The sequence below is a fragment of the Aulonocara sp. 'chitande type north' Nkhata Bay genome, linkage group LG15, assembly GCF_057382095.1.
Source record: "Aulonocara sp. 'chitande type north' Nkhata Bay isolate Kocher_YH1m ecotype deep benthic linkage group LG15, A_spYH_male_GT1.1, whole genome shotgun sequence".
NCBI classification, from domain to species: Eukaryota; Metazoa; Chordata; class Actinopteri; order Cichliformes; family Cichlidae; genus Aulonocara; species Aulonocara sp. 'chitande type north' Nkhata Bay.
This window is the reverse complement of record NC_141358.1, coordinates 23,460,331-23,486,237: the sequence shown is the minus strand read 5'-3', so window position 1 is coordinate 23,486,237 and position 25,907 is coordinate 23,460,331. Positions and strand designations below refer to the sequence as shown.

At 41.1% G+C, this 25,907-nt stretch overlaps 3 protein-coding genes across 7 annotated transcripts in view; 1 reads left to right on the top strand and 2 right to left on the bottom strand.

Annotated features, from left to right (window-relative positions):
- Positions 1–13,492: 13,492 nt before the first annotated feature.
- batf3 (basic leucine zipper transcription factor, ATF-like 3) lies at positions 13,493–15,754 on the bottom strand. Its single transcript, XM_086264250.1, has 4 exons — positions 15,591–15,754; positions 15,143–15,247; positions 14,124–14,168; positions 13,493–13,947 (listed from the first exon to the last, which is right to left on the bottom strand). Exons 1-4 carry the CDS (start codon positions 15,663–15,665, stop codon positions 13,804–13,806), a joined length of 369 nt encoding a protein of 122 aa, XP_086120376.1. The 5' UTR covers positions 15,666–15,754; the 3' UTR covers positions 13,493–13,803.
- Positions 15,755–16,646: 892 nt separating this feature from the next.
- On the bottom strand, positions 16,647–24,580 carry nsl1 (NSL1 component of MIS12 kinetochore complex). 2 transcript variants are annotated; one of them, XM_086265067.1, is made up of 6 exons: positions 24,322–24,580; positions 22,679–22,751; positions 22,441–22,574; positions 22,130–22,184; positions 17,528–17,595; positions 16,647–17,433 (listed from the first exon to the last, which is right to left on the bottom strand). In XM_086265067.1, exons 1-6 carry the CDS (start codon positions 24,511–24,513, stop codon positions 17,176–17,178), a joined length of 780 nt encoding a protein of 259 aa, XP_086121193.1. In that variant the 5' UTR covers positions 24,514–24,580; the 3' UTR covers positions 16,647–17,175. The 2 variants fall into 2 exon arrangements, with proteins under 2 accessions (XP_086121193.1, XP_086121194.1); XM_086265068.1 differs by having other exon boundaries at positions 22,441–22,571; positions 24,322–24,579.
- Positions 24,468–25,907, top strand: part of tatdn3 (TatD DNase domain containing 3) — a 6,110-nt gene continuing 4,670 nt past the window's right edge. The window contains exons 1-4 of one of the 4 annotated variants that reach the window (XM_086265063.1): positions 24,468–24,772; positions 24,920–24,952; positions 25,175–25,248; positions 25,682–25,766. In XM_086265063.1, coding sequence (XP_086121189.1) covers positions 24,716–24,772; positions 24,920–24,952; positions 25,175–25,248; positions 25,682–25,766 — 249 coding nt within the window. In that variant the 5' untranslated portion in view covers positions 24,468–24,715. The remainder of the gene's footprint in view (positions 24,773–24,919; positions 24,953–25,174; positions 25,249–25,681; positions 25,767–25,907) is intronic. The other 3 variants (XM_086265066.1, XM_086265064.1, XM_086265065.1) reach the window with 3 other exon arrangements.

Here is a 25,907-nt window from a genome sequence, read left to right as displayed (position 1 = left end):
TTGTTGCTTCATTATTATAAAACATTCACATGTGGGGTTTTGGTACTTGCTAGTGAATGATGAGTGCAACAAATAGAATAAAAGAGGACTCCACTCCTCATTATTCAGTTTATTAGAATGCTGGGATGAACAACAACGGGGCTGTGACCAATTTATCACATCTGTATAAACACCTTAGTTTCATTATTATCATCTTGTAAAGAGATGACTTCAGATTGGCTTAAGGTATACTCCTGTGTCATAAAAAACTACAATAAAAAGTTCAAAACTGTGTATGGGATCTTTTCAGAGGTGAGCCAAGGTTCAGCGTTCTTCAGCTGCAGGCTGTAATTAACAGGTTCAGTGGGAATGTCAGGAGGAGATACATCAGCAGAACAGCATCTCACATGAAGGCGTTTGTAATGCAAATGGGATTTCTCCTTTGCTTTTGAGAAAAAAAACAGTTCCAACTATTTGGTCAATCTTTTTGTGCGCTCGTTAAAAAGGAACTAAGATTGCACTACTTCACAGTATGCAGGCATGGGGAGTGTCGTTATGCACTGATATGACAATAGTTTTCAAACTCATTAAAGTGTTAGTAATGGTAACTAAGGTGAACTCCCAACTCTTGAGCCACGATCGCCCCGCAATCTCATTGCACACAATCACAAAATTAACAAACATTGCTAAACTGTTATAGTGTAAGGGCATAATATGTGGCAGATAACATTATTTCTGGCCCATAACTTTTAAGTTGAGTTTTTATGTTGCTTGTTGCCATGCAGGAATGTTTACTTTTGGCAGGTCAACAAAGTTGTTGGGACAAGTTTAATGGCAACACCATTAAGGGCAGGGTGGCTTACATAAGTGTTATGGTTTTATAAGCATGCACACATCTGTTTGGGTCCGAGTTGTGCTCTGAGACAAGTTACGAAAAAATTGTGCGTCCGTTCTTCAGCCTGATTCTAAACAGACTTTAAAAATAGACAACTACTTGTCCCTGGCTCTGTTTCAATTCATTTGACACTATGTGACATAATAATCAGTTTGTTTGAATTTGTACTTCCCCTCCTCTACCAATCCTAAAGTTCATTGCTCTATAGTGCCTGCGACCTGTTGATTACAGTGATGTTTGGCCATGTTTTAGGAAATGTCAGACACCAATGATGCTGGAGATTTAAGAATATTTTCCTTCTGTAATCATTATAGTTTGTTTGAACATTAGTCTATGAATAAAAGTTTATTTACAAGAAGTGAAAATGGCTGATGTTTTCAACCTGATGAGAACTGTTCTGCTTCATTGCTCAGTTTAATGTCATTTTGAATTCATTAATAATAAATAATTAAGTTAAAAAAAATAAGCTGCTGAAATAAAGTTTTATATTTTCAACAGCAATCAATCTGTAACTTAACTCAAAAATAACTGAAACACAAATTAACATCCTTTATGGGTTGTTTCCCTTTAAATTCTTTTTTTTTCTTTTTAAAAAGTAACTTTGTTTCTCAAATTTCAAGCGGAAGTAGAAGTGGGAAGTGCATGCTTTGACACACCCTGAGTGCTGCGAAATCAGAGGACAGTTTATCCTTGGGTCTTTTTGGGGTCAAAAGGTGACATCATGTTAAGTCATTCCAGAGGGCGAACTCAGTTTCTACCTCTATGTTTGATCATAGTTGGTTGTTTCACTGGCAAACACGTATTGCTGCCTGTGGTCTCAACTGCTGGTTGTTTGTCTTGAGTGTGTCCCATGAGTTGTTGGCTAATATGGAGCCAAAGTACACACAGGCAGGAAGAAGGGGGGTTGTAATGGAGAGGAAGGATGGTTGGTCACTTGCTTAAATGAGAGGGAAACTGAGGCAATTCAGTGACAAGCAGAGGAAAGACAACTGATGAAACAGCAGTGTCATAATCTCTAACCAATGTCACCCTGTGTGGTCAAAAGGTCCAATGAAGACTAAAAGGTCATTAAGGGAGCAGTTCACGGTTAACGAAACTACATTCAGTGCATTCGCTGTTCTAATCATCACAGCTGCTTACTTAGCTACTGACGCATTAACAGAATACGAGAAAGATGAGTGTGAAATATGAGGAAAATCGGGCATCCAAAGGGCTCCATTTTTCAAAGAATCTGTCTGGGTAAGTATCCGCTAACATCTGGGAAATGATTTGGTAACACTGGAATGTATTGCATTATTAATGTAGGAGTATCCTGTCAAAACATTTGATTTAATTAATATAGTCACCCTGGTGTCAAAACCAGTTTCAACAGCTTTGATTGTGTATTTTGTATTTTGTGGTAAAAACACAGCACATCCTCTTATAAGGTTTGATTTAACAGCACAAAAAATATTGGTCATTATGAGGTTTTAAAAATTACAACCTGTGTCATTATCTCTTTATTTGTCAAAATACAGAAGGAGAGTGTAGATAAACGGTCTGATTTGGCAATGGCCCAGGCAAAGTCCACATCTTGAACTGATTGAAATGCCGCGTACAAATAAATGCCTGTAGTCCTCAATGAACTGACGCAATATTATCAAGAAGGGAGGGCCAAAATCCCCCCCCCCCCCCCCCCACTGAAATGTAAGAGATAAAGATATGAAATTACACAGATGAAATAATAAGATAAAATTACACAGAAATGTATCACTTACTTACTCAGATTCTTGTTACGAAGGGTGGTTCTACATTCCTGTTCCTAGTAATTCAATTCAATTCAATTCAATTTTATTTATATAGCACCAAATCACAACAAAAGTCGCCTCAAGGCGCTTCATAGATACAGAGAAAAGCCCAACAATCATATGACCCCCTATGAGCAAGCACTCCCTTTTAACAGGAAGAAACCTCCGGCAGAACCAGGCTCAGGGAGGGGCGGCCATCTGCTGCGACCGGTTGGGGTGAGAGAAGGAAGACAGGATAAAAGACATGCTGTGGAAGAGAGACAGAGGTTAATAACAGATATGATTCAATGCAGAGAGGTCTGTTAATACATAGTGAGTGAGAAAGGTGACTGGAAAGGAAAAACTCAATGCATCATGGGAATCCCCCGGCAGCCTACGTCTATTGCAGCATAACTAAGGGAGGATTCAGGATCACCTGGTCCAGCCCTAACTATATGCTTTAGCAAAAAGGAAAGTTTTAAGCCTAATCTTGAAAGTAGAGATAGTGTCTGTCTCCCGAATCCAAACTGGAAGCTGGTTCCACAGAAGAGGGGCCTGAAAACTGAAGGCTCTGCCTCCCATTCTACTTTTAAATACTCTAGGAACAACAAGTAGGCCTGCAGAGCGAGAGCGAAGTGCTCTAATAGGGTGATATGGTACTACAAGGTCATTAAGATAAGATGGGGCCTGATTATTTAAGACCTTGTATGTGAGGAGCAGGATTTTGAATTCAATTCTGGATTTAACAGGAAGCCAATGAAGGGAAGCCAAAACAGGAGAAATATGCTCTCTCTTTCTAGTCCCTGTCAGGACTCTTGCTGCAGCATTTTGGATTAGTTGAAGGCTTTTCAGCGAGTTTTTTGGACATCCTGATAATAATGAGTTACAGTAGTCCAGCCTGGAAGTAATAAATGCATGAACTAGTTTTTCAGCGTCACTCTGAGACAGGATATTTCTAATTTTAGAGATGTTGCGCAAATGGAAGAAAGCAGTCTTACATATTTGTTTAATATGTGCGTTGAAGGACATGTCCTGGTCAAAAATGACTCCAAGGTTCCTCACAGTGTTACTGGAGGCCAAGGTAATGCCATCCAGAGTAAGAATCTGGTTAGATACCATATTTCTAAGATTTTCAGGGCCGAGTACAATAACCTCAGTTTTATCTGAATTAAGAAGCAGAAAGTTAGCGGCCATCCAGGTCTTTATGTCTTTAAGACATTCCTGCAGTCTAACTAATTGGTGTGTGCTATCTGGCTTCATGGACAGATAGAGCTGGGTGTCATCGGCATAGCAGTGAAAATGTATGCTATGTCTTCTAATGATGCTGCCTAAGGGAAGCATGTATAATGTAAACAGAATTGGTCCTAGCACTGAACCCTGTGGAACTCCATAATTAACCTCAGTGTGTGAAGAGGACTCTCCATTTACATACACAAATTGGAGTCTATTAGATAGATATGATACAAACCACTGCAGTGCAGTACCTGTAATACCTACAGCATGTTCTAATCGCTCTAATAGGATATTATGGTCAACAGTATCGAATGCTGCACTAAGGTCTAGCAGGACAAGCACAGAGATGAGTCCACTGTCAGAGGCCATAAGAAGATCATTTGTAACCTTCACTAAAGCTGTTTCTGTGCTGTCATGAGCTCTGAAACCTGACTGAAACTCTTCAAATAAACCATTCCTCTGCAGATGATCTGTTAGCTGTTTGACAACTACTCTTTCAAGGATTTTTGATATGAAAGGAAGGTTGGAGATTGGCCTATAATTAGCTAAGACTGCTGGGTCTAGAGATGGCTTTTTGAGTAAAGGTTTAACTACAGCCAGCTTGAAGGCCTGTGGTACATAGCCGATTATTAGAGATAGGTTGATCATATTTAAGATTGAAGCATTAATTAATGGCAGGACTTCTTTGAGCAGTTTTGTAGGAATGGGGTCTAAAAGACACGTTGAAGGTTTGGAGGAAGTAATTACTGAAGTTAACTCAGAAAGATCAATTAGAGAAAAAGAGTCTAACTTAACATCAATGGTACTAAGAGTAGCTGTAGATAATATTACATCTGTGGGATGATTACTGGTAATTTTTTCTCTAATGATAAAAATTTTATTTGTGAAGAAGTTCATGAAGTCATTACTAGTTAACGTTAAAGGGATGGTTGGCTCAAAAGAGCTCTGACTTTTTGTCAGCCTGGCTACAGTGCTGAAGAGAAACCTGGGGTTGTTCTTATTTTCTTCAATCAGTGATGAATAGTAAGATGTTCTGGCTTTGCGGAGGGCTTTCTTATAAAGCAGCAAACTATTTCTCCAGGCTAAATGATGATCCTCTAAATTTGTGACACGCCATTTCCTCTCCAGCTTACGAGTCATCTGCTTTAGGGTACGTGTTTGAGAATTATACCACGGAGTCAAATACTTCTGATTAGAGACCTTAGTTTTCACAGGAGCTACAGTATCCAGAGTCGTACGTAGTGAGGAGGTGAAATTATTAACAAGATAATCGACCTCTGTTGGGGTAGCGTTCAGATAGCTGCTCTGCTCTGTGTTGGTACAGGGCATTGAAGATGATAACAGTGGGTGGATTATATTCTTAAACTTAGTTACAGCGCTTTCAGAAAGACATCTACTTTGATAAAGTCTACTCTCCACCGCTGTGTAATCAATTATTGTAAATGTAAATGTTATCAGGAAATGATCAGACAGGAGAGGGTTTTCAGGTAACACTGTTAAATGTTCAGTTTCTATGCCATATGTTAAAACAAGATCTAGAGTGTGATTAAAGTGGTGGGTGGGTTCTAAACAAACAGTAAACAAACAGCTACAGGGTGGATTGTTCACATGTTTGTTTCAGTCTTCACCCCAAGGCTAATTTAACATTGCAGGCATGTAGCTTTAATTTCCGAGATGTGTCAAATCAACTCGACCTGACCTTATTTATTTGTGAGGAGACCAAGTCAAGTTGTGGGCGAATGCGCTGGGAACAGTTTAAAAACCAAAAAACTACTGAAATCCAATAAAGTTTACCTCTAAAAGCAGTAGTATTACAATATACAGTTTGACTGTGGTGTTCAAAAAGATGATGCCTGAAGGGACATGTGGCTATTACATTACATGAGTGGTTGTAGGATGTATTGTTTTTAATTTGCTATCTCTCTAAATAACATTGGAACGAATGGTATAACCTTCCTGGAAAAAATTGGGAAAGACTCTTTTGTGCTCAACGGCACATGAATCCACTGTAGTTGCTCAGGTAGTTACAGGAAGCATGGTTTCTCATGGTGTCAATGACGTCCAGCATCAGACCTGTAAAAAAAAAAAAAAAAAAATGGAAATACCGCATATAAAAAATGAGGGCACCTGTCTGTGATGGCCTTTACGTGGAAGGTTAACATTGCATTAAAGTGCAAGAGGTTCCAGTGCAAAGACAGAGACACCATTTTGCTTTGGCTTTGTAAACACGTTGCTAGAAGCAGCAAAACAAGCCCTCACTTATAATTCCAGAGTTAAAAGAGGATTTGAGTGAACTGTGTGATGAAAAAGGCATTCAAAAAGCTTTCAAAGTGTTTATAATTATTTAGTGCTGCTTGCACTAAATTAAATCTATTTGTGAGTTGCAGACCAAAACCTTAGACACTTAAACTACTGCAGAAACAGATGATCTGTCCATTGGCACAACCACTACTCTTCTAGGGAACTTACTGAGAATGCAGTTCATATTTCAGCAGAAGTGTGTGTGTGTGTGTGTCTGTGTAGATGCGTTGGAGGTGAATGGAATTTTTATGTCAGTATGTGGGTGCATTGTGTCTGTGTGTGAGATAACATTTTTTATTTTTTTTATTTTATATTTCTATTTTCCCTCAGCTTTCCATCAGTTTTTGAGAAGTTTCTAAAGGAAACTGGAATTACTCCAATGCTATTTCATGCACCCCACCACTCAGCAAGTTAGCACTTTATTTTAATGTCTCATAATAAATCTAGTGAAAGCTTTATTAAATAGATGGTCACCAATAAACTGATAAAATAAATCATTTTAAATTTATAATATGTTCATGATCTCCCTTTCTATCCCTGAATTATGCAACTGAGTAATTGCTAGAAACGTTATGGTGTAAGTCGACTTTAAAAAAGACAGAGAAGTTGTAATTTGATTTAATTTGATCTCATTAACATTTATGAATACATTTTATAATTCGCCTAGGAACTTTTGAGCTATGGTCACTGAGGTCACCCATTAGCTTACTGAATTTTTCGGACCATGAGGCGCACAAGATTTTAAGGCGCACTATTGATGAACACGTCTGTTTTCATGCATAAGACACACCGGATTATAAGGCGCATTAAATGAAAGAAAACAGATAAGTCAAACTTTACTCAACTCTTGCTTCCTCTACATCCGTACCATTGATTCATTAATGGCCAGAGGGGCCGATGGCGCGATATGGCAGCCTCGCTTCTGTCAGTCTGCCCCAGGGCAGCTGTGGCTACAACCGTAGCTTGCCTCCACCAGTGTGTGAATGCGAGAGTGAATGAATAGTGGTATTGTAAAGCGCTTTGGGTGCCTTGAAAAGCGCTATATAAATCCAATCCATTATTATTATTATTAATGTTGAATTCTTTCGCAGCTGCTCTGTTCCCGTGTTGTTGCAGTATATGAATGACTAACCTCGTATTGTGGATACATTACCTCAGTTGTTCTCCTGACTGAAGTTTGGTCCGTTTATAGCATCCTGCCATGCGATTGCATTTGTCCCTAACCATCGGGAACCCTTGGGTTTCCACCCTAGTGGAAAAAACGTTAGCATTCATCTTCCAGCTTCACTGTGTTTATGTTGTGCTAACATAGCTGTGCCGCTAGCGATCACATGGCACATCATTATATACCAGCTAGTCCAACTTCAGCAGCCCTACAAAAGTAACTGCTGTTTAGTTATCTGTCTTCATTTATGTTGAAAGTGATAGCAGAGCTGTAAGTTTTAATTATTTCAGAAATCTCTCAGTCAGAACATGGTATATCATGTTTACGTGGAAACTAGCGAGCTAACTTCCTGCTAACTGTGAACTCCGTTAAATGTAATAAATTCTGTTTTCGTGGTTGCCTGGATGTGAAACTTAATTGTTACACCTGGTAAAGCAGCAACGCTGATCATTTTATTAAAGAAAGAATTTAGAAACAATTTAGACAGTTTTTAACTCTCAGTGATGCCGCAGTGTTCTTTTGAATTTGGGACCTGAAACAGACGGAGTTTTGGACCCAGATTACTCTGCGAGGCTCCTGACTACTCTGACAATCCATCAAGCAGTGCAGCTTTGTAGCTTACCAAAGTCGTACTAAAACATTTTTTTGAATGCCGCGTACCACATAAAATTGGTTTGAGGACAGTAAGTATAACCAGAATTCATACATAAGGTGCACCGGATTATAAGGTGCACTGTGCCTTATGGTACGGAAAATACGGTAGTGCTGTAATTTAGTATCATAATCATCTATTTTATGAGTGCAGCTCACAGAGACACATAATAAAGAACTTTCATTTCACCCACAAAACTGAAGTGCAAGCTTTCCAAATAGACTTTCATTCACAAAGAGCCAAATTATATGTCAGATAATTAAAAATCAGTCAATTCATATAATTCAAAGACTTGTGTTGTCAAAAGTAAAGCTTAGTAGTCAGTAATCAGCAACAATGCTTTTTTTCTGGCAAGCCCGAACATCCTAGTGTATTGCATATAGTTATAGAAACACTGTAGATATGTTTGTTTCACAGCTGAAGATGGACATTTTAACATGAGAGACTATGGTGACTGACTCACTTTTGGAGACAGCCTCATGTGACCATTGGAACTGCAGTTTTGGCATTTCTGCACTGGCTTCACCTTTTAACCATGAAGGTTTCCTGTTTTTTTTATCATGTCGTTCTTTGTGAAGCCACTTCGATCTTTTAAAATCAGTTAATCAGGTCACGGCTGTCCCAAGAATAACCAATCACAGTTTGTAGCAGGATACCAACACAAAGGGAAATAAACTGTAGTCTGTGAGAGACTTGGTTTAAAATATAACAACGCCTAGGCTAAAAAACATGGACTTTAACAAACAAACAGCTATAAATTTGGTAGAATTTGAAAAGTTTAGTGTGGGGATACTGTACAACATCATACTGTCTAAACATTGTCAAGCTAAAAGGCAACAATGGGACTCAAACTGTACTCTCCTGAGTAAATGTCCTCCTTTAAAACAAACACTTGATCCCATTCCCATGCAGAGTTTGTTTGCAATTTAATATCGGTCACCTCTGTCACTGGATAAACTTTTCCATTACAGTATACGTTTCCTGAAAAACGGAAATTTTACTATGGAATTTCATCTGATTTATGATCTCAGCATTTCTAAAACATTTCCTACAGCCCTGTTCTCATCATTCTTTATCTGTACACAGAATGAAAGATTGTATCAGAATTTCAGCAGAACTCTGTGGATATTTGTGTGTGTGGTGTTACTTCACAGCTGTGTAGGTGCCTGAATGCCTTTATCTTTGTTCTGTGTGATTGAACATATATTTGTAGCTTAATTATCTGTCTCAGCAGGCTGCCTACTGGATTCCTCTGAATAAGTCAGTGACATATTCGTTTCCGCCTGGGCAGCGTTTCCTTACTTATTGTGCAAGGTGAGTTGTTTTAGAGAATGGTTCACTTATACGTTGGTCTTGGCTCAGTTTCATAGAGTCTGTGCTGCCAGTTTCCTGAGGATGTCTGAGGAACTGGAGAAGCCAGGCCAAATATGGTTTAATTTGTGTAACTTGGAGACCTTGATGGGTGGAGTTCAGCACAGTAAGGCAACTGGGAGTTGTCCAAGTTTTTTTTTTCCCTGAAACTGTTGATCTGTGTTTCATTAGAAAACATTTTGTACTGTTTTTTGGACAGTGGTGTTTACATTGCAGCAGATTAATGAGTGGATGTACGGTAGGTCAGCTTTTTCTGGGTCCTAAGAATTTTTTTTTCCAATATCCTTGCAAAATATTTTCTCTTAAATTCAACAGCTTAACATGATTCGTTTCTTCAGGCTGTAAAAGGTAAAACTTCCTCATTTTCCAAAGTATTCAGACACATGGACAATAAAATGAACATTAGAAATAATTTAAAACCACTTGTGGAATATTTTAACCTTCACGCTGGGGGAAGCAATTATTTGATCCCAACTGAATTTGGCAGAAATGACCAGTCTCTCATTTTTACGGTAGTTTTATTTTAATGAAAAGAGAAAATATCAACCAAAACTCCAGGAAAAAACACATTACATCGAAGTTATAAATTGATTTCTGTGTCATTTAGTGAAATAAGTGTGTGATCCCCTACGACACAGCTAGAATTCTGGTTCACACAGGTGCAGTGTGCCCATGTGACACACAGATTCCAATCAGTCAATCAACCAGTAAATCAGATACTCATGAGCTAAACTTGTTATGTGTACAAAGCACACCTGTCCACAGAATAAGTTTCTTCCATTCCAACCTGTCTATCACCATGGGCAAGACCAGAGGAGGCGTCAAAGGACATCAGGGACGATCCGCACATGGCTCGATTTGACAATATGACCATCAGCAAGAAGGCAAGTGAGAAGGTGCTAGCTGTTGGTGTGATATAAAATAACCCTCGGTCTGGAGCTCCACGCATGCAGAAATGGGGGGGGATCAGCCCAAAATTACATGGAGTTTTTTAATGATCTGATAGATTGAAGTCTTGCAGTGCCCCGCAAGGTGAGAATGACCCAAAGAGCACCATCCCCGCAGCCAAGCACGAAGGTGAAAACATTATGCTTTGGGGCTGTTTATCTTTTAGAGGTACAGAACTTCACCGGGATCAATGGACAGGGGCGTGTATCGTAAATTCTTGGACCACAACCTCCTTCCCTCAGCAAGAACACTGAAGATGGGTCATGGACATGTTTTCCAGCATGACAGTGACCCAAAACATATCACCAAGGCAACAAAGGAGTGGTTAAAGAAGAAGCACATTAGGGTCCTGAAGGCATACCTCAGTGCCAACTACTGGAAACATCTTATCGCTGGCTTTGCCAACAAGGTTTTCTCCACTAAGTACTATAACATGTTTTACGTGGGATCAAATAATTATTTCTGCCACTATACATAGAGTATGGGTTAAATTTGACCTGCTGCAGCCTATCCCCACTACCATAAATTCTTTTAACCTGAAAATTAATGACTTCTCTTAAAGTGTGCAAAGAGGCTTTTCCCGGTCAAATATGACCTGTATGTGGTTAGATGGATTTTAGAGGGAAAGTTTCAGGGAATCCTGAAACTGTGAAAGCATACTATGGGAGGAAGTGGGAGTACTTGGAAAGAACTTCCTCAGAAAGAGGGAGAACATGCAAATTTCACATAGAAAGGCCCAAATGTGAATTTGACCAGGACCTTTTTGCTGTGAAGTGACATATCTCTTTAAGTGTTTATTTAAAAAATTCCACCAATGTTAAAAAATATCCAGAATCTAAGTAGATTTAAAGTTTTAAAGAAGTTTAAAACCTACTATTCATCACACCTCTTTAATAATACATATTATTATAATTTATTCATTATGTAGACATCATTAATGTTGTTTTGACTGATTTTCCATGGAGCCGCCTACTGCCAGCTGTAATTCTAACACGCTGAAAACAGCTCACCTTCCCACTTTGTTTCTTTTTGTCTTCAAAGAATTCATCAGCAGGTTTGTGGAAGAAAAGCATCCGTTTGGCTTCCCTGAAATCTTTTGCTACGAAATGGTTGGTCTCTGGTGGTTTGCTTCATCATATTCTGTGTCGAAATGATCCACTCACCTCTTCATGTGAAGGGGGAAGGAAGGAAGGAGGAAGGAAAACTGAAGTGGGCTCTGTACTGTGCTGTCTTAAACTCTGATGCAGTTGCGGTCAAAATGGAGAACTGGTAGCATTTACCAACTTATAGATTTCTATTCATATGCTCAAAATGACCTCAGGACTTCAAGTAAAAGGATGTGATGTCCTCAAAGACGTTTCTGTTACTTAAACTGATGATGGTGAGCATTAGCTTCGCAATTAGCCCGTGACACAATTGAGAGATTTTGCAGTTTTCATACATCATGCAGGTCTGGTGAGCTTGACCTTTTGTGATTTTGACCCACACAAACACACACAATTCACGGTGAGCAGTTTTAACGTTCTCGTTGTTTGGTGTGGTGTCACTGTGGGACTTTGAGAGGCAAGCATGGGAAGAACATGGAAACTCCACACAGAAAGGCCCCATGTGACCAGGAGATTTAAAACCAGGACCTTTATGTTGTGGGGAGACGGTGTGCTAACCGCTGCACCACCGTGCATTAGAAAACAAAGCTTTGATTCAAAGTGTGGTCTGTGGGTTTAGTACTTGACGTGCTAACATTTCATGTGTCTCTTAAGTGCAAAATAAAGTGCATTGCTGTGCTTTTCTTTCAACCAGGGCTCATGGCGTATTAGCATATAGCAGCACAAAATAATGCTAAAGGAACATTTTACTTCAGTGTCAGCTTCTTTAGGGATTATCATAAAATTTGGTTTTAAGATTTGACTTTTTTTTAATCACTGGCAGAGTGAAACAGCTACTGGAAGAAGCATTCTCACAGAAACTGTCTGTCTCTGAATTAAAGTTAATAAACAGGTTATTAACGGGGTTTTTTAATATGTCTTGTGCTTTAGGAAACTGTATTGCCACACCACGTAGACACAGTCAGAAAAACCTGCTGAAGTTCAAGCCAAGCATCGGAGGAGGAAAGAAATCTGATTTACACTACATTGCACTCAGTATGGTTGTTAGTGCCAGATAGGCTGGTCTGGACATTACAGAAACTGCTGATCTGCTGGGATTTTTCTAAGGCCATTTCTAAGGTTCACAGAGGATGGTCTGAACAAGAGAAAATATGCAGTCCTCTGGGCAAAAATGCCTTGTTGATGTCAGAGGTCTTAGGGGAATGGCAGACTGCTTTGAGCAGACAGGAAAGAAACAGGAACTCAAATAATTACTCATTACAACCAAAGAAGGCAATATCTGTATGCGCAACAGGTCCAATCTTGAAGCAAATGTGCTCCAGCAGCAGAAGGCCACACCAGCTACCACTCCTGTCAGCTAAGAACGGGAAACTGAGGCTACCGTTCACACTGGCTCACTGGGCTGGTATTGTATTGTAGAATCAGTATTTGGTGAAAACAACATAAAGCATGGATCCATCTAGCGTTGTAACAGCAGTTCAGGCTGCTGCTGGTGTTGGAGATATTTCCATAGCACACTTTGGGCCCCTTAGTACCAAATGAGCAATGTTTAAGCCTGAGCAGTGATTATTGATGAGTAGGGTGTGTCACGATCTAGCAGGATAACGCACCCTGTCACAAAACTCATCTCCACCGGGTTTCTAAAACATGACAGGGAGTTCGCTATACATGGATGACGTCCACAGTTACCAGATGTCAATCCAATAGAGCATCTTTGGAATGTCATGAAACAAGAGATTCTCATCCCGGATGTGCAGGACCTGTGTGAGGCTATCACATCAACTTTCCAGCACCTCGCTGAAGCTACGCTACACTATGAAGAATTATAGCAGCTCTGTGGGTTAAAATAGGGTCCAGTCTTGTACTAGTGAGGTGTACCTAATAAAGTGGCTACTTAATGTGTAATTTCTTTCAATCCCTATCCCTGATTAAACTAATGTTGTTTTATGAGCAAAGGCTTCAGACTAGCTTCTATGAGAAGAAGAAGGAGATAATAGTAATGGCCCATCTTTCATCATTTAGGAACAGTGAAAATGTATAACCAGATCCTTTTTGTTAAACATATGTCCACATACGAATGAGTCAGTATTTTATTCTGATCACAACAAAGATAACAATATTACACTGACGTTACTTTTCGACTGATAGCTTCGTATTTGCTGCAGCTCAGGTCTGCTCTCAGTAACATGATCAGCTCTATAACAGCACCACCAGAGGACGCTCTTCACCTGGATTTCAGATCAGCAGCAGCTCGAACCTGTTGCATCGTCACTGTGTGTAAGCGTGGTGAACAGCGCTCTCTAGAGGTTCACTGCAGCATTACAGAGACACCAACTCTCAGATACATTCAGAAGTTTAACTCGTCTTCAGAGACTTTGTTCCCTGCCTCAGACAGAACGGGCTGCCATGTTCTCGGGCTGCAGGGTGGAAGAGGTGGAGGAGGCAAAGGAGCAGTGCATGATGGGACAGAAGGGCTCGTGGGCTCTAAGAGCTTCGGTCAGCAGGTGCTGCTCCTCTGACAGAGAATCCACCTGGAGATGAATTCACTCTGTTACTGCTGTGTAAAAGCAATGGAGGTACACCAGAACTATTTGCTTTCATTTCTGCTGTGTTTTATGCATTTCATACAAACAGGACTTGCTGCTGTTTGTATAAAATAAAATTGTCTATAAAAGACGAACAGAGACAGAATTAGCAGTGTGTTTACCTCTCTCCTCAACTTCCTGTTCCTCTGCTCTAGCAGCTCACAGGCCTGGAGGTGAAGAGGGGGAAACAATGTGGGAAATACATGTTACATTAAAAAACAAAAGCTTTCATATGAATAAAAAAAAATATTTATTTGAAAACAAAAGCTAGACTGAACATTTCATCTTTGGGGTATTTTGATTGGGATTGTAACTTTGGAAATGTGATTTTTGCATAGACACATAAATGTGGCTGCCACACATTCATTGCATAAATGCACAATGGGATTTTTATTGCTGCAGTCCCAGCTTGTAAGCACTCAGTCATCTCTGGATTTGAGAATATGGAGACAGAGAAATCAGAGAGCACTCTCCTTGCCCTATTTCAAAAGCCAACAAACAGTCAGGAGACACGCATCACTTTTTTTTTATTAATAAATAAAAAAAAAAAAAAGCTATAAAAGTAATATTAATTAACTCAATTTCACTTCATATTTTTATCCCGGTGGTCCACATGTAAATTTGCTCTTCAACTGACAGTTTGCTTTAAACCAGCAGCTTCAAGCAAGAAAGGACCTGTCAAAATACTCACTCTAGTTTATCAGCCACATACAGCCCAATTTGATCTGAACTGTAGTAAAACCTAAAACAGTTTGAGAAACAAAACAGCCAGCCAGAAACACTCCAGCTGTAAATCAAAGAAACGTGTTGGCATGGTCGTTGGTTTAACCACCTCACTTTAGCCGATGTGTTATGGTCAGTAACAAGTCTGTAAAGGTGAGCGGGCGGTCATCTGGCTGTGATGAAATTAACGTCTCAGACAACCAGTCTCAAAGACACAATCTGTTCTCAGTGACTTGCAAAATAAACCTTCATGGAGGAAAAAAATACAGTGCAAAAAATATTTGCAACATTTTGCAAACCTGTTAAGAGCCCAAAAATAGACCTTTTGGTGGGCCACTTTGGGCCCAAGTGCCATATGTTTGACACACCGACTTAATGCATATATCAGAATCTGATCAGCAGAAATACGTTCACCCACCTCGTGCAGCAGGTCGGCTCTCTGAGTTTGTCTTTTGCGGCTCTTCTGAGCTGCAACTCTGTTCTTCTCTCTCCTCTTCATCCTCCGCCCCTCATCCTCCGAACACTGACACAAACAAACAAACACTATAATCCGTTGACACGTTCTACAATTGTGATATTTTACGTCTCGTTTTTTACTGCTTAACCAGAGTTTGTTTGTGCAGATTCATGTGAGGACACTGGCAGCGTTACATCACATATCTGCCTATTTCTCACACAACCTCCATGTGAAGCACCGAGGGCGACCATAGCGATATCAGCCTATATACACAAGATGATGTTTTAAACCATCTTTAAAACCTCTTGACCCTTGACCTCCCCGTGGATTAATAGGAAGGTAAACAGTAAAAAAACAAACCTAAATGTACACGTGTTAAGAAAAAACACGATGACGTGATCTTTCTTACCTCCCATCCTTCACAGAGCTGGTTGGTGCTGATGTTATTCTGTTGAGACTGGCATGAAAAACCAGAGACTGACATCACAGGCTTTAAAATCAAAACCTAAAAGGAAAGACGACGGTGTTCTTAACACTGGTTCTGTCAGGAGACTGATAGGTGTGTGTGTGTGTGTGTGCTGGGCACTGAGTCCAGTCAAGTTCAAACACACTGGGTAGAAAACTAGCTCGAGTTTCACTTCAGCTTACTTTTCAATTTCGCTGCCTTTTTTAAAGAAGTGGCGAGCACAGTTAATGTAAGTCACGTGACTTGTGGGGCCCCATGGTTAACCTGTATTTAGCATATGGAAGAAGTCTGTCTTCAGGACTACCAGACAGCCAACTGAGATAATCAACAGACGAAGCAGATTCTATTTAAAAACAACAAACTGGTGAGACGCAGGACTTTCACCCTGGAGGTTAGGGTTCAGCTACTGTTTACACTCACACATTAGATTTATGCACCAAAACTATTTGGTTAGATTTACAGAATGAAATGTTGTGCATTAAAATACACACTTCTTCCATTCATAAACATGTTTTAAAGTTTCTGTTTTTACTGTGCGCACAGATCATTCCCATATTCTGCAGGTGACAACTATAAATCCACTACTTACAGTTTCTCTCAGTTAAAGTTTTGAAAAACAGAAAAGGGGTTTAAAGAGTTATGACATAACAATATATTTAACTAAGCCGACAGCTTTTACGGAGTTTTAACCATAAATTTAAGGTTTATGAAGCTCTTTAAAGTGGATTAAAGTGACCACAAAGTGACCAATATGAGAAAGAAGTACAAGCAAAGCCCCTGGAATTGTATTATATACACATCATGCACAAGATAACAGAAATGACATAAATGATTTCATTTGATTCAACACTAATCAGTTTTTCCTTTACAAAAATCAATTTAGACTAACAAATCTGATGCTGATCAAGTTGAGATAATATGCAAAAACATGCTGCACGTAACTCCACAAGATTAAACCTCTGATGCTACTTTAGTCCTTGCAAGTGGACAAACAAATCAGCCAGTTTGAGGTATTTTTATTTGTGCTTTTGACTTGCCAAACAGTATCTCTGTTGCCGCCCACACATGGAACTGAAACTTCTGTTTGGCTTCATGGAAAAGAATGATCATGTTTACACTTATTAATTTCAGCCACAGACTGGATATTAAAAAGGGATGTATCCACTTTGACACAATCTGGTATATTTTAAGGCCCCAGTGTTGCTATTTTGGCCACCACAGTGCTGGTGAAGTGCTGACAAAGAGAGCAGTGAAAAGTTTTTGGCTAAGTTTGGACGGCAAGCTGCATACAGACACAGACCAGATCATACTAAAGCTAAACCTTGTACAATTGTTAAAGAGGGTGGAGCAGGTTACAGAGAGCAAAACATTTTTGTAGCAGCTTGTAAAGCACATTTATTTCCGCTGTAAAGTTAGACATTTTAATGTGGGAGTCTATGGATGTGCTGGCTCTTGGGATCAGCCAAGTGGCCATTAGAGGAACTGCAGTGTTTGGGAATTTCACACTGGTTTAATGTTTCTTGAAGTGTCACTCGAGCTTGTCCTCTCCCACGCAGCACTCTGGTTTCTTGGCTTGGGGCACATAGCCCTCTGCGGCTGCTGCTTCCTCTACAGCTCTCTTGATTGGTTGCTTGTTTCCCATGGCTCTTTTCGCAGGAGGAAAAGGAGCCTCTGATTGGTCATTAAAACCAAACACTTCTCTGTGTATCTCCAGAGAGGCTTGGCTGGGTTTCATTTTGAGGATTTCGCATAGGCCTTCAACTTGTGTTTGCAGAGTGTTGATTGACTGTAGAAAAAAAAATATGTGAGTAATGACTCCATACATGAAGGTGTGACTCTATACATGAAGGACAACTTGCTAAGAGCTTTCAGTGTGTTACCTTTATGACCTGGATGGCCTGCTTTACCACACTAGGAGCGGCTGCTGTCAAATCATTCATGATGTTCTCTGGTAAAACACACAAGAACGGCTCTGTTATCGAGGGTAAACTGCACGTCAGCTGTGTCTACAGTTAGTCTTGTCTGTCTGCTTAGGCATTGTGGAGATTTGCTGCAAAATAAAAAGAACTGTCCACACTGATTTAACACAAAGAATATCACAAAATAGTCACAGAATCATTGGAAATACTGAAACTAAACTTACTCTAGGTGTGTGCAGAAGGGAATACTGTCTGGTATAAAATTTGTAAGGAAACAGTGACTATATCTGGACAAATACTGCGGTTTTATTTATATAGGACTGGATCGAAACAACAGTTACCTTGAGTTAAAGACCCTACAATAATACAGAGAAAACCCAACAATCAAACAACCACCTACAAGTAAGCACTTAGTGACAGTGGGAAGGAAAAACTCCCTTTTAACAAGAAGAAACTGCCAGCAAAACGAGGCTCAGGGAGAGGTGGCCATCTGCTGCGACCGGTTGGGGGTGAAGGTAAGAAGACAGGACATACTGTGGAAGGCAGCCATTGATGAATAACAACTAATGATTAAAAGTAAACTGGTGGAAGAACTCATCTATTTATACACCATATAAACATATCTGCTTGAGCCATTTGCTCCTCAAGCATCATTTATCGTTTTCAAGCTAATGTTGATTCAAATGTATTTTAAAGCGATTGATTCGGCGGCTGTGGCTCAAGAAGTAGGTCATGTACTAATTGGAAGGCTCCAGTCTTCATCTCCAAGAATCAATGGGAAATATACTGAATCTCAAGTTTCACAGAATGATAAAATGCACTAACACGTAGGAAAACGTGAAAGTGTGTAAATGAGTGATACCTTATATATGTATGACTGATAAAAATTTTGAGTGGCAAAATAAGGTAGAAAATTCTGTGCATTTACCATTTAAAGTGGCGCTATATATATATGTGTAGCGGAAGGGGCTACATGAATAGGATGACGGACCTATGGATTCTTCGATACCCAACATCCACAATGACGGCGAAACAACTAGTAGCTCAGTGTTCCAACATTCGAAAGAAGGGACTGCTCTCACAGCTAGAGATTGACGAGGTACAACACAAATGCTACGGCAAGGAGGAGTCAGGACGCCAGGTCAGGGGGGAGATATCATCACCCCCACCCGAGATTGGGTACATAGCCCCAAGTGCGATAGGAGAAGGATCGTTGAGTGCGAGAGGAACTGACCTGAAAAATAGGATAGCTTGAAACCTGGATCCCCCGTAGCCAGTTACCAAGATTACGTGAAGTACCCTCAGAAAGTCTGCTAGATGATGTTAATGCAGCACTACGGACAATACCTACAACCACAATTACCGACACTAACAAGCTGATCTACAATATGGCAGCAGTGATCAGTGAGATGCTTGGCTACAAGTTGAACAGCCACAAGGGGCAGTACCCTCCATGGAGAAGGAGGCTAGAGGGCAAGATCAAAGTAGCACGGAGGGAGGTTAGCCAACTAACGGAGTTGCAGAAAGCTGCGACAAAGAAGGTGCATAAGAAATACAGCAAGCTGTCCATACCTGAGGCCTTGGAAACTGCCAAGCAAAGACTCACAGCCTTGGCCAGCCGCTTGAGGAGGTACACCAGAGAGATAGAAGGCAGGAGAATAAACCAGCTGTTCTCCACAGAACCAGCAAAGGTGTACTCTCAGTGGCAAGGGAACAATAATAAGAGAACAGCACCACCAAGGCTGGAGACGGAGCAATACTGGAAGAGCATATGGGAGAAGGACGCAACCCATAACGGCAATGCTCAGTGGCTAGTGGATCTGAGGGCAGACCACAGCGACCTCCCTGAACAGGGTCCAGTAACCATCACAGTGGCAGATATCCAAGAAAGGGCCTCCAGTATGAAGAGTTGGACAGCACCAGGGCCCGACATGGTTCACGCCTACTGGCTAAAGAAGCTGACTGCACTCCACGAGCGTCTGGCAGCACAAATGAACCAGCTGCTAGTTAACGAGAGACACCCGGAATGGCTAACTGAAGGTCGGACGGTCCTGATCCCCAAGGACCCCAAGAAGGGACCGGTCCCCTCCAACTACCGACCAATAACCTGCCTCAGTACTACATGGAAGCTCCTGTCAGGCATCATATCGGCTAAGATGAACAGGCACATGGGTCAATACATGAGTGGGACACAGAAAGGAATTGGCAAGAATACCAGAGGCGCAAAACACCAGCTACTGGTAGACAGAACAGTCAGCCGAGACTGCAAGACCAGACTGACCAACCTGTGCACTGCCTGGATTGATTACAAGAAGGCCTATGACTCAATGCCCCACAGCTGGATACTGGAATGCCTAGAATTGTACAAGATCAATGGGACCCTAAGAGCCTTCATCAGGAACTCAATGGGGATGTGGCGTACAACACTAGAGGCCAACTCCAAGCCCATAGCACAAGTCACCATCAAGTGCGGGATCTACCAAGGAGATGCTCTGTCCCCACTGCTGTTCTGCATAGGCCTGAACCCCCTCAGTGAGATCATTAACAAGACTGGCTACGGATACCGACTACGGAACGGAGCAGTTGTCAGCCACCTCCTGTACATGGATGACATCAAGCTGTATGCCAAGAGTGAACGAGACATCGATTCACTGATCCACACTACCAGGCTATACAGCAATGACATTGGAATGTCGTTCGGACTGGAGAAGTGTAGTCGGATGGTAACAAAGAGAGGGAAGGTAGTCAGAACTGAGGGGATTGAACTACCAGAAGGCAACATTGCAGACATAGAGGACAGTTACAAGTACCTGGGGATCCCGCAGGCAAATGGGAACCATGAAGAGGCCGCTAGAAAGGCTGCAACCACCAAGTACCTGCAGAGGGTCAGGCAAGTCCTGAGGAGTCAGCTGAATGGTAAGAACAAGATCCGGGCCATCAACACGTACGCCCTGCCCGTGATCAGATACCCTGCTGGGGTAATAGGCTGGCCAAAGGAGGAGATAGAAGCCACTGACATAAAGACAAGAAAGCTCCTTACCATGCATGGAGGGTTTCACCCCAAGTCCAGCACCCTGAGGCTGTACGCTAAGCGGAAGGAAGGGGGCCGGGGACTGGTGAGTGTCAGCACCACAGTCCAGGATGAGACAACGAACATCCAAGAATACATTGGGAAGATGGCCCCAACTGACCGAGTGCTCAGTGAATACCTCAGGCAGCAGAAACCCAAGAAAGAGGAGGGAGACGAGGAACCATCATGGAAGGACAGGCCCCTGCACGGTATGTACCACCGGCAGATAGAGGAGGTGGCTGATATCCAGAAATCCTACCAGTGGCTGGACAAAGCTGGACTGAAAGACAGCACAGAGGCACTAATCATGGCAGCACAAGAACAAGCTCTGAGTACAAGATCCATAGAGGCTGGGGTCTATCACACCAGGCAAGACCCCAGGTGCAGGCTGTGTAAAGATACCCCAGAGACAATCCAGCACATAACAGCAGGGTGCAAGATGCTAGCAGGCAAGGCATACATGGAACGCCACAACCAAGTGGCCGGCATAGTGTACAGGAACATCTGTGCCGAGTATAACCTGGAAGTCCCGAGGTCAAAATGGGAGATGCCCCCAAGGGTGGTGGAGAATGACCGAGCTAAGATCCTGTGGGACTTCCAGATACAGACGGACAAAATGGTGGTGGCTAACCAACCGGACATAGTGGTGGTAGACAAACAGAAGAAGACGGCCGTAGTGATCGATGTAGCAGTTCCGAATGACAGCAATATCAGGAAGAAGGAACACGAGAAGCTGGAGAAATACCAAGGGCTCAGAGAAGAGCTCGAGAGGATGTGGAGGGTGAAGGTAACGGTGGTCCCCGTGGTAATCGGAGCACTAGGTGCGGTGACTCCCAAGCTAGGCGAGTGGCTCCAGCAGATCCCGGGAATAACATCGGAGATCTCTGTCCAGAAGAGCGCAGTCCTGGGAACAGCTAAGATACTGCGCAGGACCCTCAAGCTCCCAGGCCTCTGGTAGAGGACCCGAGCTTGAAGGATAAACCGCCCGCAGGGGCGTGCTGGGTGTTTAAGTTATATATATATATATATATATATATATACAGTAAAACTATTGTTATCGCTTCATGAGTCATTTACAACCTGCCGATATGTTTTTATTCACAGCCTTTGCTTCATTCTACTAAAAACGGTGAACAAGAAGTACTGATGTGTTTAGGTATTTCACTTCAGTGATGCTGAAACTTTCATGTCTGCCTTGAAAAAGAACCAGTTCTTCCTAAATGCACTTTAAAATAGCAAACACCCCCTCACTGAACAAAGGGCGCTTTATGTGTTTTTCTTTTTGACTCTACACGTAACCATAAGATGTCTAAATTTACTCTCCAAAGTAAGACAGTAACACTGTCCTGAGCCAGCAGTACAGCACTCTGTAGCTGGTGCTCAGCAATTCAAGTCAGCTGCAGGTGAACAGTCACTGGTATACCTGTAAAGATTTGGGGAAGAAGCTAAAATAAAAAATGTCTGTGTCTATAGAAATGATCAGAGGCTACTACCTTGATCAGGATCTTTGACCACCTCTTGAGGTTTGATGGCCTGCTCATACAGCCCCTGAAACATGAAACAGTTTGTTTCAATCTTTAGACAAATATCTGTTCATGAAAGATTCTGTGAAATCTATAATTAGCAATAAACATTTTCTCAAAGATAGAAAATACTCTTTGCTTTGAAAAACACTTGCCACTTTTGCACTTTAGTTATTCAATATATTTGTTTATTTTTATACAAAAAACTCAAATTGAGAGTAATGCACAATAATCAGAGCTGGTAAATCAAAAAATAAACAAGGAGAAAAAAAAAGCCCCACCATGATTTTCCGTTCAGCCTTGAGGGCATGCACCACATGAGGAAGGATCTTTTTGGGGAATGTACGGCGCCTTCTTGTGGTCTCAACAATAGTATCGTCCAGGAGGCTTTCCAAATCTACAGCTTCATCCTCTGCTGAGGGTGTTGGTGGTAGAGAAACAGACAGCATAGTTGACTTAATAAAGCTTTCCTTAAAATATAATAATTGAAACAAGAGTATGAAAAGGGCGAAGGATCACCTTCATCATCGGGCGCCTCCTCCCAAGGCCGTCCATTCACCAACACGTTAGCCTGAACAGCAGCCTCAAAATTCTGCACAGTTTCAAATAAACAAACACACAATCAGTGGCAACACACATTAAAATATGATGTCAGCTGTTCAACTGCAGCAGGATCAGATCAATTTGATAACGTTTCTATTTTGGTCAACACAGGAAGCCATATTACACTTTATTTTGCAGGACTGTCCTGATTAATCTAGTCCCAAAGAAGACTACCAGGATCATTTTCAGGAAACTCTGTTGCTGTTATTATATGAACACTGTACAGTCCTCCATACAAAGGTCAAACGTTGATCACAGTTGTTTCTGTACTTAGTTCACATGAAGCTTAAAGTGGGCTACAAATAATCTGCACAACTGAAACACTGTTTTCCCCAAATTTCCATGAAAACTTGGTTTCTTCTGCTGCAGCGTGATGATGATTCAGTATGAAGCACATAGCTCGAAATACGTGGGATGCACTTACTGTGTACTTAAAATAATAGTGTGATAAAAAGACTAAAACAGTCATGCCTGTCTTTGAGGATTTAGTCAGTGCAAAAACTGACACGAGTCACAACATAAACTTCAAACACTGCGTTGGTTACAATAAAATAATTCGTTAGAATACTGACAGCCGGCAATATCTGTAGATTGTAAGTTTATAACGCAAGTATCCACACAGCAGTCAGCACAACTTAAAACACAAAACAAACAAACACACAGTATTTACACACTCTCCATTTAATTATTCTCCATCCTAGAGCATTTAGACTACCCCTAAGTGAAATTTAATACTGTCACCATATCAGATTTCCTCTATGTAATTAAAAAAAAAAAAAAAAAAATCACCATAGTGGCATTTTTTCAGCTGTCTGTCTGTTGTCTCTTTTTGGCACAGACAGTCTGTAATCATAGGTGCATAAAGGATTTGTAAAAATAACTAGATCAAAAAAATGGGGTCATCACAGCATATCATCTGTCTCCATCTCATCCTAACCCATGCATCCTCATCTTCTCTTCAACTCCATCTTCAACATCCATTGTCCAATAGAGCCATTATCCCTCCTCTGCACTTTTCCACACCATCTGTACCTCACCTTTCCAACTTTGTCTCAAAATGCTCAACCTGAGCTGTCCTTCTGATGTACTTATATCTAATTTTGTCTCATCACGTTCAACTATCATCTTTTTCCACCTCTCGCGTGCACTGTCCATTTCTTTGAAAGGTGACCCCAGGTATTTAGGCTCCTCTACCTTCGCTACATCCGCTCCTTGCATCTTCGCTGCTACACCTGCCTTCCTCTCATCCACACATATCTATCCTGTCTTGCTTCAACTGACTTTCCAGAGCATACCTCCATTTCCCCTCTTCCACCTACTCTCAGTGTGGTCTGCTAACATCACAGCCCACAGACACTAATGCCTGACCTCATAACTATTACTGGTGAGCTTAACAGATGTGGCTTAATAATATCAAGCTGTAAAGTATATATGCAAAGATTTTATAAATACGCCTTCATTAAAACAACTATCAGCGGCCTGGCATCTACAGTTTAGCATTGCCCACATCATGTTCAGTTACAGTCAATCCCAAAATGTGAGAAAGGACTCGGACTCACTGCCAGCAGCTCCTGCAGTAAAACTCGCTTCGTCTCCTCCGGAAAGTCCTCCGGCTGCCCGTCCAGAGCCGTCTTTAAAAGTTCTTTGTATTTGTTCACCTGCTCACTTACTACTTTCTTCGAGGTTACCTGGACCCTGTACTCTGGATTTGTTTCCTCACTTGGTAAGATTTCACTCTCTACAGCCTCCATCTTTACCGCCAACTTGTTTATATTTTTTTTAACGCAACCCGGAACTGAACAGAAACGAACCGGTCCTTCTACCATAAATGACCGTGAAGGAACAACGTTTATTTCTGGAGGAGTGTTCCGGGATGGTTGTTAGCTATGCTACTAACGCAGAGAAGTTATTCTAATATTATTTGGTCTCTTAGCTTTTATTTGTTGATTTTCAATGGAGAATGGCTTCGTTGATTGTCACTGTCATATCTCGGCTCATGAGTTTGAAGAGGTAAATTGTCACATGTTGGAAATTATCCGTCACCTCTTCATGAACTGCAGGAAATTTGGAGCATTATTTACTCTTTTTATTTACAGTCTGATTACAGCTCCTAGCTTTATATATACTACTCAAATATAGCCTTTCTTTTACTTTTAGGATTTCGAGGATGTGATCCTGAGGACGAGGGAGGTAAGCATAATGAATTCCTTTTATACCTTCACATATGCCTTACAGATCTTGGCCATTTGAAACCTGTAGATATTTTCAGAGCCATTTGGAAATACAGCCTGAAACTACAGATGAAGAAAACGTGTAGTTGTATGTTTCATCTTGTTTCACACAAGTACAATAAGTGCAGTTTAATATAATATTTAAAATAGTAAGCATGCAGTTATGTGTGTCTATGTGTAGGCTGGTGTGAAGACTCTGGTTGCAGTTACAGAAGAAGTCGGAGAGTTTGCCCGAGTTCTCCAGCTGCAGGAAAGGTCTGCACGTCTGCAAAGCACATTGTCTGTCTCACAAACATATATTATGCTGCTTGCTTTTTATTGAGAGGACACCAAATTGAAGAAAAACGACATCAACAGCATAAAGCCTAAAAGAATCATTAAGCTGAAATAAGACAGGAGAAAAAGAGACAAAATTTCAGTTATTTGCTGATGAAATAAATACAACTATCCAGGAACTTAGGTGCAACTAAAGGTTAGGTTTTCTGAACTAATATTTGTATAGTAAAAGTACACAGACACACTGAGGTGCGCTCACAGTAAGAACAGAGCTTGTGTTACTTTTCCTCTAAAGTCAGTCATGCAGAGTGTAAAGAAAACAAATGTGTATATACTGTTCTGCACAGCTGTTCACAGCTGGAAAGCATTGCATTTATTATCTTTGATGTTATGTTGAATTCCTTTCTCACAGCTATCCAGATCTCGTGGCTCCGTGTTTTGGCATCCATCCGCTGCAGGCTGCCGAGGGCCCTCAGCAGCGCAGCGTGAAACCTCAGGTAGTGAACCAATGTGTAGCGCATCTGTCTTTTAAATATTTTACTTAAATAATCATGAAAAAATGGGAAGGAAATCTGTATCCAGACTGTATCCAGTGATTCATGTAGTTTGCTTACTATGGTAGAAATCTGCTTTAATTC